Source organism: Giraffa tippelskirchi, chromosome 13, assembly GCF_054371585.1.
Source record: "Giraffa tippelskirchi isolate mGirTip1 chromosome 13, T2T-mGirTip1v1.2.pri, whole genome shotgun sequence".
Classification (NCBI taxonomy): domain Eukaryota; kingdom Metazoa; phylum Chordata; class Mammalia; order Artiodactyla; family Giraffidae; genus Giraffa; species Giraffa tippelskirchi.
In genome coordinates this window covers 74573861-74587579 of record NC_137287.1, presented here as the reverse complement: position 1 = coordinate 74587579, position 13719 = coordinate 74573861, and the positions used below count along the sequence as shown (strand labels likewise).

The following is a 13719-nucleotide window of genomic DNA, read 5'->3' as shown; positions in this document are numbered from 1 at the left end:
TGACATCGGGAGCATGAGTGTATTCCAAGCTCAGGAGAAGGTCGATTACCCGCATGGATCCTAGAACACGGGGCACCTTGTACAGGAAGGTCAGTGTTTGTGTCCACCCTGTTCAGTGTGGGGTCAGGTATTGCCTCTCTTCAGGAAGCACTGAGTCACCCACCGGCCTCTCTCGGGGACACAGTTATAGCAACAAGAGGAGTTAAGGTTGAGCTGTTTTCACTTTCAGGTGGCTTTTAATTTAGTTTAATCAGAATGACTCATAAATTACCGATTAATTACTATCTGCTATCAGGTTCACTCCCCTCAGCCACAGAGCCAGCTCGGCTCCGCAATGGATGCCGTGGCTGTGATTGTAGGGTACTTTGTCAACATTTAATCAGCAGTGCTTATTAACATGGCATTGATGGGTGGTCGCCACCCCAGCGCCATCCATCATGGGTGAACAGCTAGCGCAGGCTCAGACACCATCGCTCTCTGTCGCATCACCCAGCCCCGGGGCTCTTGGGCCGGCATGCTGCTCACTTTGCACTAAGGGGACACTCTGTCTTTTCAGTTCAACCCAGTTTTGGTCTCTGTCGACTCCAACACTCACGAACTATGGGGCTTCAGTCTGGAGCAGCCAAGCTGAGCCTCACGTTTTTCCCAGTCCTGGGTCTCTCTTCCTTAGCCCAGAAAGTGTATGATTCCACGAGACTGGTCCAGAATTGGACTTCATGGCATGGTGGAGTGAGTAAGAGAGAGAGACAGAGAGAGAGAGAGTGTGTGTATGCACATGTGTAAATCCAGCATATGACCCAGAGGAAACAAAAATGCCCTTGTGGTGTTCATAGCCTCCCTCAGTATGCCTGGAGATGAATCTGTTGATGAAAACTCTGCCAGTAGAAGTGTATCTTGTGTTCACAAGGTGGATCTCACAGTTTCCCTTCTCTCTTTTCAGCCTCTACGGCAGACACATGCAGGCAAACCCAGAACCGCCAAAGAAAAATAATGACAAATCGAAAAAGATCAGCCGGAAACCCCTGACAGCCAAGAATAAATAAGGGATCGGCCTAAGCTGGACTTCCGGTCACTTCTCTCATCATTACTTCTGTTCTCTCTTTTCTGTCTCACAAATGAATACTGTGTGTGTGTGTGTGTTTTGTTTTTCTCTTTCTAATGCTTACCACCTTACCTTAAATTCTTTTGGTAGGTGGTGGATTTTTTATAAGTTCTTCGAACCATTTCCATTTGTTTTCTTAAAATTGCTGAAGGCAGGAAACAAAGCCTTAATTCAGCTGCAAGTTCCATACGAGGCACAGCTTTCTACTTCTTGAATAGATGTTCACAGAGTTGCTTATTATGAAAAGAAGAATTAAAATCATGTAATCATTTAAATGCCACACTTAACACTGTTCACCCTTCTGTTAATTCACACAACTCATTATTTTTGCTTTGTTCAAAGTTTTCCTTCACCACTGAGATATTATGTCAATTTACAAATGATTTTAATAAAATCTTAAATTTGTGTCACACGTTTCTTGAATTAAAAAAAAAAAACACACAACAAACAATTGAATCTTGGGGTATACCTGTTCTTGTTGACTTTTACCCCACAATGATCTTATGCAATTTATTGGTCACCGGTGATAAATTCTGAAACTTTCTGTGAAAGAAATGCAGAATTAAATGAGTTGGTTTCTTCTCACATTGATATGTCAGGCTTTTTTTTTCCCCCTTTGAAGATTGTTTCTAAATTAGGAAGAAGCAGAAAAACAAATCTCTAGAAGATTTTGCCAAAGGATTTTGGAAAGCAGCATTTCTTAGCTAAAGGAATGGTGACTTCTGCCAGTGGCTGGTCGACGAGAGCTGTGAAACGGAGAGAGAAAAATACTTGTCTGTTTCTTGTCACTGCAGAAAATCTGCTCATATGAGAGCATCCTTCTAAGTGACTTTAATGATGCCAAAGAAGTCGTGTAAATGTGCACACTGAATACCACGCCCAGAGTAGAAACTGCAGCAGCAAAATCATTCAACAAGTCATTGTTTAACATCTGTGATAGGCAGCTTTGTTTTTTACCTACAGTTGATATGTATGCCAATGGAAACAAATCCAAGGAGAACGTTTGTGCTAAAAAGACTGCCAACCCTGAAATGTCTCAGAAGGTGTGTGAAGATGTAACATACTCTCAGGTGGACTGTCTGTACCTATCCCTGCATCCTCTTCTCTCCATCCTATAGTTGAAACCCTGAGACCAGGACCCCTGAAACACAGAAAAACCCAACCAAAAATCCTGAGATGAGCTTTGCATTTGAGTCAAGAGAGGTCACTACTGAAGGTCTATATACTTCTTGCTTCAGGATAACTTGCTGAGAAGACATTTGCCATGGGAAGAGGAATCCCCAGGTGCCATCACCTGTTTGGAAATTTGGTTGATATAATTTTTCTAGGTACCATCTTTGCCTCAGTCTGAATTTTCTAATTGATTTTTTTTTTTTTAGCTCTTGAAATTACAGGAAGAACAACAATACCTTGACTATTGTTGATTGGAAAGACTTCATCTAAAATTAAACTAGCAACAAAGCCTTAGTAAAAACTATCACAGTATAGTCTTGAATAATTTTTTTAAAAAGATGAACACTCTAGATAGAAATATGAGCAATTCACATAAATTCACAAAGAGAAAGTAATCTTCAAGAAACATGGGGGAAAAATGTCTAGACTCACTAGTAATCCAAAAAATACAAATCAAAGCAAAAATAAGTCATGCCTAACAATGAGAAAGGTGCATATATTTTTTAAGGTAATATTAAGTGCTGGAGGAGTAGTAGGAGATAAACATTCTTTATACACTGCTCTTGGGAATATAAATTTCTCTCCAGAAAGTGGTAGAAATCTGAAAATAAGTGGCAAAACTTGAAAATTGCGTCCTCTGACCCAGTACTTTCATTTCTAGGAATTTATCCTGAGGAAATGGTCAGAGATGCACATACAGAGCTCTGTTTGAAAAATGCTTCTATAGGTTTATAGACACAGTGGAAATGTGGTGAAAGCTAAATGCCTGCCCATGGAAGGAGAGTTAATTTGTGTATCCACATGATGAACTTTTATGAAGATATTAAAAATCATTGAACAATATCTAGGGGCAAAGGGAGATAATCATATTATCCAGTTAAGTAAGAAACAAAAACAAAAAAAGACTTAAAAAACTATAGAAGTGTGGTTCCAATTGTGGAAAAAAAGGAAATATGTTTATAATATGTATGTACAGAAAAATTAAATGGAAATGGACTGGAATTTTATGGCTGATAAATTATTTCTATGGTACACTAAAATGTTTTAAATTGTCTTTTATATTCTGTACTTCCAATTCTCTGTAATCTGTGTATCTTCATAATCAGAAAATATTAAATGAATATCTTTTCAAAATAGAATTGGTATATTATGCAACCCAGAAAATGTGATCATATATTTAAGTACAAAGCACACTATAAAATCTCAAGTTGGCTTTCTGTTTCTTTTCTTTTTATTCATCATCAAAGTGCATTTTCACATCTTCTCCTGCAGTTTTTTTGGTTACTCAGTAAGTGGATTAACGAAATACAGTTCAAAAGGTTGCACTTCATTCTCCCAGTTTTATTGTGATACATTTTCCAAACACTGTGTAACTTTAAGGTTTACATTGTAAGTGAATTGACTTATGTATATGGTGAAGTGATGAGTACATTAATTTTAGTTAACATTTATCATCTCGTATTAATACGCCCCAAAAAGAAAAATAGTTTGTTTATTTGTATTGAGAACTCTGCTGTCTTGACAACTTTTAAATATGCAATCCAGCAGTGTTATGTGATATCCATAGTACTTATTTATAACTGGCAGTTTATACCTTTTGACCATTGTCATCTAATTCTTCAACCCTCTCTGGTAACTGAAAACCTGATCTCTTTTCCTATCATTTTATTTTGATTTGGTTTTAATTTTTAGAATCCACAAGTGAGATCATACAGTATTTGTCTGACTTAACTCACTTTGCATAATATCCTCAAGGCCCATCCATGTTGCCACAAATGGCAGGATTTCCTTCTTTTTATGGCAAACCATATTCCATTTATATCACACAATTTCTTTATCCAGTCATCCGTCGATGGACACTGACGTCGTTTCCATGTCTTAGGTGTTATGAGTAATGCTGCTATGGACGTGGGGGTGCAAATATCTCTTTGACATAGTATTTTCATCTTTTGGATATATTCCCAGAAGTGGAATTGCTGGATCATATGGTAGTTTTATCTTTAATTTTTGTGGAACTTCTTTAGTGTTATCCATAGTAGCTGCACCAATTAGAGTCCCACAAACAGTACACCAGGGTTCCCTTTTCTCCATATCCTCTACAGCACTTTTTCCCTTGTCTTTTTTATGATAGGCTTTCTAACCAATGTGAGCTGATCTCGATTTTGATTTGCATTTCCCTGAGCAAAATATTGAGTACATTTTTGTGTACCTGTTGGTCATTCATCTATCTTCTTTGAAAAAATGTCTATTCAGGTGTTTTGTCAGTTGTTTAATTGAATTATTTGATTTGCTGCTATAGGGTTGTGTGATTATATCTTTTGGATATTAACCCCTTATCATACAAATGGTTTGCATTTTTTCCCCATTGCATAGATTGCCTTTCCACTTTGTTGATGGTTTCCTTTGCTGTGCAGAAGCTTTAAAGTTTGATGTAGTGACACTTGTTTATTTTGTTGCTTGTGCTTTAGTTGTTATCATCTTAAAAATTATTGTGAAGATCTATATCATAGAGCTATTTTTCAGTGGTTTTTTTTCTAGAAGTTTTACAGTTTCTGGTCTTATATTTAAGTTTATACATTTTGAGTTAAATTTTGTGGGTGTTATAAGTTAGGAATCCAGCTTCATTTACATGTGAATATCAGTTTTCCCAGCACTATTCATTGAAGAGACTGTCTTTTCTTCACTGAGTATTCTTGGCCCTCTTGTCAAACTTTAATTGACTGTGTATGCATGGGTTTATTTCTGAACTCTTGATTCAGTCCCATTGTTCAGTGTGTCTGTTTTTATGCTAGTACCGTACTCTTAATTACTATGTTGTTGTTTAGTCACTAAGTCATGTTCAACTCTTTGTGACCCTATGGACTGTAGCCCACCAGACTTCTCTGTCCATGGAATTTCCCAGGCAAGAATATTATAATGGGTTGCCATTTCCTTCTCCAGGGGATCTTCCTGACCCAGTGACCAAACCCATGTCTCCTACATTGGCAGGCAGATTCTATACCACTGAGCCAGCAGGGAAGCCCTTTAATTACTCTAGCTTTATAATAAAGGGCTTCCCTGGTGGCTCAGAGGTTAAAGTGTCTGCCAGCAATATGGAAGACCTGGGTTCGATCCCTGGGTCGGGAATATCCCCTGGAGAAGGAAATGGCAATCCACTCCAGTATTCTTGCCTGGAGAATCCCAGGGATGGCGGAGCCTGGTGGGCTGCCGTCTATGGGGTCGCACAGAGTTGGACATGACTGAAGCAACTTAGCAGCAGTAGCAGCAGTCCATTAACATGGGATACCTTTCCATTTATTTTTGTCTTCCTCAGTTTTGTTTTTATCAATGACTTTTTAAGTTGTAGAGATCTTCCACTTACTGAAATTTATGTCTGTGTATTTTTTGATGCTGTTATAAGTGGGATCATTTTCTTCATTTCTTACTCAGATAATTCATTATTACTATTATTCTATAGAAATGCTTCTGATTTTTGCATGTCAGTTTTGTATCCTGCAGCTTTACAGAACTCCTTGATTAGCTCTTACATGCCCAGTGGTTGAGCCCTACAGATTCCTGGGTTATCTGTGAGGTTAGGGCAGAGTGGGAATCCCCAGGAAGCCACCTGCTGTGCAGGGAGAGTGGACATCCCCCCAGCGCTCTTTTCCCCACTGGAGAACCATAGACTCTGCAGAATGTGGTGCTGTGCTGACCTGGGGGAGGGACGTGTGGTCAGCGTGTAGCTGCCCCTCTTGTCCTTCTAATGTGGTCTATCAGGGCCTCTGTGATGATGAGGGTGCTTCAGCCTTACCCCCGTTTTCCAGATTTTTCTCAGCGGCATCTCATCCATGAATAGCTTTCAGTTGTTCTTGTGAGGGGAATGAAGCTGTGAAAGACCTGTGTCACCATCTTGTGACATCACTCTCTCCAGAATGCAGCTTTATGGCAAAAATAGCCTGACCCTTTGAGCACAATGATGAGTTTGGTTGTTGCTGGGGTTGCCTTGCAGCCTCTCTAGGGAGCCTCTACTCCAAGGCTCTAAGCCTGTGTGGGAACCCATGATCTTTTTATTCCTTGTTTGAGACATCTTTCTTTGTTTTGTAGGAGACTGGTCTTGCCCATGTGCTGACTACTGCAGTCTAGCCTTGTGTAGATAAATGCATTCCGTCATTGCAACTACCTTGTGAGATTGGCAGGGCAGGATTGTATACATTGTCTAATGTCTAGATTTCTAAGGAGCATGTTTCTCTTCCTTGACTAGAAGTTCAGTGTTCTGTTAATGAGTGTATTGATTTTCTTTTCAGTTAAGGTAGAAGCAAGCAGGCAAGGGGAAGCAAGTGGTAAAAGTTAGGGTTGGGGAGAGAGGTTCAGGTTAAAGAGTTGTTCTTTTGGGTTTTGTTGGTTGGTTGGTTTTTATTTAAAATGCAAATGGCTTGTGTACTTTTTTGTGTGACTGCACCTCGCAGCCTGCAGGATCTTAGTTCCCCGATCAGGGATTGAACTCATGCCTCCTGAAGTGTAAGTGTAGAGTCGTAACCACTGGACCACTAGGGAGGTCCCTGGACTTTTTTTGTTTTGTTTCGTGGGTTTAGAGGGTTTTCTTTTTTTTTTTTTTGCTTCAAGACTGCAGACACTTTACCATTTTTATGTGCATTTGGAATCTCGGAAAAGGTACTATATTATGCAGGGCCATCTGACCACAGAATCCCTTTTTTACTAACCACTGTTACCTGTACACTACACCACACTCGTAGTCTGTGGGACACACAGGGATACGTTCTCCATAGGATCAAGAAGCTAGCCTAGAGTCACATCTTCATTCTATAGAATAGAAACTGCTCACTATAGGTGAATCCTCACTATGGTAAGTTGGAATAGATAGAGAACGAAAATCATATGAATCTGGAAGGAACTGAAAATCATAGTGTCAAATATCAATTGCCAGAAGTATACACCCAAAGTTGACTGTACATTTTTGCTTTTATTTACCCTCGCACACTGTGTATTAAATGTGTTCATTGCAAAGTTAAGTTTCTAACAAAGCTTCCTGGTCATAATATCCCACCTGGACACTTGAGAAGATCTTCTAGGCTTTACCTTCAAAATATAATCAGAATTTCAGACTTCGTAGCATCTTCCAGCCACCCTTGCTTCTCACCTGGGTTACTGCAGCTTCCTCCAGTTGGCCTGCCTGTAGCCCCTCTTACTTGCTTATAATCTGTGTCCAACAGTGATCTTTGTAACACAGACATCAGGACCTACTTCTTCTTACATCTTCACTGACGTTTCCTTTTGCTCAGGATAAAAGCCCCAGTTACTATGGTCTTCATGGTCATCTGTACTCTGTGTTCCTTTTTTTTTTTAATAATTTTTTGCAATATTTATTTGGCTGCACTGGGTCTTAAGTATGGCATGCAGAATCTTTAGCAGTGTTTTGCAAACTCTTAGTTGCAGCATGTGGGATCTAGTTCCCTGACCAGGGATCGGACCCGGGGCCCCTGCATGGGGAGCGTGGAGTCCCAGTCCCCTGCCTTCCTCCTTCTCCTCCAGGTTTTCCCACTTGATCCCCTCCAACCCTCAGATTCTCTCCACTTCAGAGCTTTTGTGCCTTCTGTCCCCTTTCTAGAATTTTCTCCCAAATAGAACTCCCTCATCAACTTCAAATCTTTGTTAAGGAAAAAAAATCATTCATAATCAGGCCTACCTTGATTAATCTGTTTTCAATTGTAGTTTATTGCCTCTGTCCTACCCCCAGAATGTAAGGTCCATGAGGATAAGAATCAGCAAAGTATGGGCCACAGGCCAAACCTGGCCTGTGCCTGTTTTTGCAAATAAAGTCTTACTGGAACACGGCCACTCCCGCTCCATTACAGAACGTGTCTGGCTGCTTTTTTGCTGTCACAGCCAAGCTGGCTAGTTGTGACGGAGACTGTCACGTATTTTGGCCCACAAAGCTGAACGTAGCTACTGTCTGGCCCTTAAGAGAAATAGTTAGCTAGGCTTATTTTCCTTTAACTCATATCTCCTGGACTTTGAATGGTGCATGGATTTCTTCTGTAGCAGCTTGAACTTGAAGAGCCCTGCACCTTAATTTCCCTGTTATGAGTTCATAGGAAGGTGCTCCCCCACCAAGATAAAGATCCAAAAATGCTCTGGTCAGTGTGAGTCAATTTCAAAAGGATCTTTACCAAACTATAATTCTCTGAGAACCAGTGTGTAAAGATGGCAGGACGGGGATTTCCCTCTTGGTCTAATGGCTAAGACTCTGTGCTTCCAGTGCAGGAGCCTGGTTTCAATCCCTGGTTGGGGAACTGGATCCTATGTGTCACAGCCAAGAGTTTGAGTGTTGCAACCAAGGATTCCACATGCTGCAACTGAGACCTGACACAGCCAAATAGATAAATACTTGAAAAATAAAGATGCCAGGACCAACAACTAAAGTGTTAATACTGTTGGTTTCTGTTCTACCTGGACACTCTATGACCTCAAGTCAGGCATTAATCATTGCTGTGTGTATGTCTCCATCTGGAATATGATTGTAATCTCATTCTGTGTATACTGTATGTTATTAATCGTATAATCACATGTTTATATGCATATATGTACATATACACATATATGAATATATATGCATATGTATATATGTCATCGATCCTTCCATCAATAACCTGAGGAGATCCCTATGCATTTTAGAAATAACCCAGGGTTCTCTAATATTAACATTGCATGTAAATATGTTGTGATGTTACCTCTTACCTCCTGCTGCTTTATACATCATAGAATTTGGTCCTTTAACATTGCCTAACTTTGTCCTGAATACACTGTATATTACTAACACCAATACTTTTATCAAGGGACTTCCATATCTCAGACCCTTTAGTTATGTTTTCTTTCACTCTTACTCTATGCTTATCTTCATTTTGTAGGAAACTTGACCTCAGATTAAGGAGCTTTCTTAAGGACCCAGAGCTATTGAGTGGCAGAGAAGAGATGGTAAAAAAGGTTCTTTTGGTTCTAGAGCTAAAGCCATGTCCTCAGTACCACATGGCCACTCTGCTGTCAAACATCACTAGCTTGATCTCTCCAAAAGGGCCTTCCCTTCCCTCCATCTCCGAAACTGGAGTTTCTGTTTTTAATCTCTTGAAATGGTCAGTTTATTAATGCACTGATGTTGGTACATAAGGGCAACCAGTTTACTGAGGCATCATCCCACTTCTGTCCTTGCTGGGCCCTTGGTGTTGACTCTCTGTCTCTGTTCCCCATGCTAGATAAGGCGACAGCATCTCTCTAATGGCCAGTGAGGCACTGACTGAAGCAAGTGGACCCAATTCCTGAGAACAGCTCTGCCCTTTTCCTGACTGTCCCATCAAAGGAATATTTTTCTCCAAAGGGTATTCCTTCCCATGACCTGCCCAACAAAGAGCAGTCCCCTGTGAAATAGGCGGCAGGTGGTTTGGGTTTCATTTTCAAACAGTTTTGGCCAGGCAGGAGCAGACCACCTGATTTTGGTTTGAGTAGATCGCAGACCGAAGAGAAAGCCCATCTCATTCACCCTGGCAACCAGGTCTCCTTCTGGGCAGAGTACCTAGAATATATTGACATTCAGATCTTGTTGGATGAATAAATACTTTCCACTGTATATTTCTAATCTCTTGTTGCTATTGTGCCTAAGCATTTATACTCACTTTATTAATGAAGAGGCCAGGTCTCCAAATGGTATAATTAGAGACTTTCTGAAGAATCAGGCAATACCTCTAAAAGTTTGCAGGTTTGGATTGGGCGTGAACTAAGGAAACAGAATTGGGTGAGAAGGTAGCGTTAGCAGAAACATTAGTGTTTCCTCTAATTAGGAAAAATCGGCCCTCTCCTGCTACTTCTGGGATGTGTCAGCCCCTCACATAAGTAAAAAAGCCATTGTTGCACAGGTGACAGTACACACACAGCTCCCTGAGGTCAAGAATTATGCTCCAGTGGGACTTCCCTGGCGGTCCAGAGGCTAAGTCTCCACGCCCCCAATGCACGGGGCCCAGATTAGGGAACTAGATCTCACATGTCGCAAATAAGAGTTTGCATGCTGCAACTAAAGATTCCACATGGTGCAACTAAAAGACCCCACATTCTGCAACTAAGGATCCTTCATGCTGTTACTAAGATCGGGCACAGTCAAAAAAAACACACAAACCTGCTCTCACACCCCGGAAAGCATTCCAGTTTCCGCATTCACAGGATCAAGTTGGTCTCTGGAGGCACTGTTCTCTTGATACTTTTGCTGCCCAGCCCACTCTGAAATTGGCATTTTCTGTGTGCAGATGTTGTCAGCAAAACCAGCTTGTTCCTGCCCCAAGAGGAAGCAGCTTGCCCTGACTGCTGGCTTGACAGCTGACAGTAGGGAGAGAAGCGGTTCCATTCATAACTCCCCCGATGTGCCACCCAAAATATCCCTGCCGCTCCAGGCGGATGGTCTGGCTGCTCTTGGCTGCTGCGTTTCTCACCGTGCAACCAGGGTTTTAACAAAGCATTGCTTCTTAACACAGCTGCAAGATGATGTCTCCATGAGGAAAGACCCTGTGTGAACACGAGGTCCAAACTCTGAGATTGTCTCACCATTGAGCAGCTCCAGTGTGAGCTGGAGCTTTGTTGTTGCTGGTTTATCAGGATCTGCACGCTGGAAAGGATTTGAATAGAAGGCAATAAAAATCACCCCGGATCTAAAAACAAATGATAGAAGAGAGTGATGGTCTAAATCGCAGGTGTGTGGAGTACACATGTGAAGAGGCCCAAGTTCCAGAGAAACAGAAAGAAGCCGCAGTCAGAGGGAACTGTCTTTGTTGATGAGGGGCAGATGGACACAGGCTTTGGCTGTTCTTGGACACTGGTCATCTGTCTGCCTTGGGTACCAGGCTGGGTTGAATAGTGTCCTCTGCAAGTTTCACAGCCAACTTGAAACTTTGGAATGTGACCTTATTTGGAAATAGAGGCTTTGCAGATGTGATTATTTAAAGAAAAATTAAGTCATACTGGATTCATTGTTGTTCAATTGTTAAGTCGTGTCTGACTCTGCAACCCCATGGACTATAGCTCACCGGACTCCTCCATCCTCCACTATTTCCCAGGGTTTGCTCAAACTCATGTCTATTGAGTCTGTGATGCCATCCAACTGTCTCATCCTCTGTCGCCCCCTTCCCGTCCTCCCCTCAGTCTTTCCCAGCATCAGGGTCTTTTCCAATGAGTCGGGTCTTTGCATCAGGTGACCAGAGTACTGGAGCTTCAGTGTTAGCATCAGTTCTTCCAATGGATATTCGGGATTGATTTCCTTTAGGATTGACTGGTTTGATCTCAATTTGTTGTGCCTTAAATCCAAGGACTGGTGACCTTATAAGAAAGCCATGTGATGTCAGAGGGACACACACGGGGGAGGTCACATGACAATGGAAGCAGAGATCGGGGTAAGGCAGCTCCAAGCCAAGGGGTGCCAAGCATTGCTGGGCAACATCAAAAGCTGGGAAAGGCAAGGAAGGAGCCTTCCCTGGAGCCCTCAGAGAGAGCAGAGCCCAGCTGACCCCTTGATTTTAAACTTCTCATGTCCAGAACTGTGAGGAAATACATTTCTCTTGGTTTTAAGTTGGTGGGACTGTGTTACAGCAGCCCTGGGAAATGAATACAGCCGCTGGAATCAGCTCAGAACAAACCCCAGCAGCTTCCTGGAACAGGCCAGCGAGGCCCACAGAACATAATACTCGGCCTTCAGTGCCTGCCCCGCTGATCAGAACAGAGGAGCCGTGGCAGAGCAGCGCCGTCTGCGGTTTCTGTTCCGTTGTTGGCGGGCCCAGAAATCTGTGTGGCCAGCATTGTCGGAGCCAGCGGATCAGCCTGGGCTGTGAGTCCCAGGAACGCCTAAGGGAGATGCCTTTTCCCCTTCCTGGCTGTGCTTCAGATTCTCCAGTTAAGAACCCGAATGATTGTTTCATCGGGTGTCTTTTATCATTGCAGGAAAAAATGGAATGATCTCTCTTGAGGGAAAAAAAACTTCTTGGTGACCTCATTCAAGAAATCTTGTCTCTTTATAGATGTTGGATAACATTCTGTATTCATGCTTATTTTCTGATCCAGAGCCATATACAAAGACAGAAGCAATGTGAAAAAAAATTTTTTTTTCTGAGATGGCTAAATTATATTATTTTTTCCTTTGTTGCTGAGGTCAGGCTTACTTTATATAATTCTTTTATAGTTTTTATTTATTTATTTTTCTTTTGAACTTTTTATTTTGTATTGGGGTATAGCCAGTTAACCATGTTGTGATAGTTTCAGGTGAACAGCGAAGGAACTCAGCCGTACATATAGATGTGTCCATTCTGCCCCAAACTCCCCTCCCATCCAGCCTGCCACATAACATTGAGCAGAGCACAAGCTTGACGTGTTTCTTAAACTTGTAAAAGGCCAGAATGGCTGGGGAAAATGAAGAGGAAGGCAAAGTGAGCAGGGACCCAGATCACACAGAATTTTCATTCATTCGGCAAGTGTTCAGGTGCCCACTTCAGGCCTGGTGCTGTCCCAGCAGTAGAAACACAGCAGGAAACAAAACACAGGGCTTTCTCAGCCACCTATGGAGTTTGTGTTTCCTCGTGATCCCAGAGAGAATCCACTGAAATATTTGAAGAAGAGAATCCATGCCATCTAATGTGAAGACCACTTTGGAAAAATGGAGAACACAGGTATCAGACTCCCTGGGTGCAGTAACACCCAGGTGATGACCTTTGTCAGGCCGCCTGGCTGTTTGGATACCAAGGTCAGCCATATAATATTTAGTTCACTGACTTCTGATAGCAAAATGGTAGCCATTCACTTCCATAGCAATGGCATGCCCATTCTGAAAAAGTCTTTGAAGGACACCAAAAACTAAGAAGGTGATATTTAATCTGGTTATTTATTTTGACCACTAACTTTCTTAAGTTATAAGCTTCATTTCCACATGAAGAGCAATGAGCACAAATGAAGTTCCCCATTGCACCATCATTTAGCGATTGTCATAAACTCAGGCTGCCATGTAAGGGCATCAGAATAAAATGGCACCAAATTGTCACGCTGAATCCATTAATATTTCTTTCATAACTTTTATTTACCATTGTACTCTTTAAGACCACCAACACAGCTCTCCCAGCAGTTCTTCAGTTTTTTTTCAGTATGATTTCTGATTGCAAGAGAACAGAGATCACCTACTTCTTTCTGTTTTTGGCCTCACTGTGTGGCATGTGGGATCTTAGTTCCCTGACCAGGGATCAAATTTGTGTCCTCTGCAGTGGAAGCACAGTCTTAACTCCTGGACTGCCAGGGAAGTCCCCCACCAACTTTATAAAGTAGCGATCATATGTGTGCATTATAAAAGTGTTCTAACCACATTTACATTTTTCACATTTTCCCAAGGAACGCTTCCTTGCATATAGTTAGCAACTTACGCCGTTATATAT

General features: G+C 41.7%; 1 protein-coding gene across 1 annotated transcript in view; it reads left to right on the top strand.

Annotated features, from left to right (window-relative positions):
* RSU1 (Ras suppressor protein 1) overlaps positions 1–3488 on the top strand; it is a 200971-nt gene extending 197483 nt beyond the window's left edge. Inside the window, exon 9 of the mRNA XM_081553626.1 lies at positions 941–3488. Within this exon, the coding sequence (XP_081409752.1) occupies positions 941–1043 (103 nt within the window). The 3' untranslated portion in view covers positions 1044–3488. The remainder of the gene's footprint in view (positions 1–940) is intronic.
* Positions 3489–13719: the final 10231 nt, after the last annotated feature.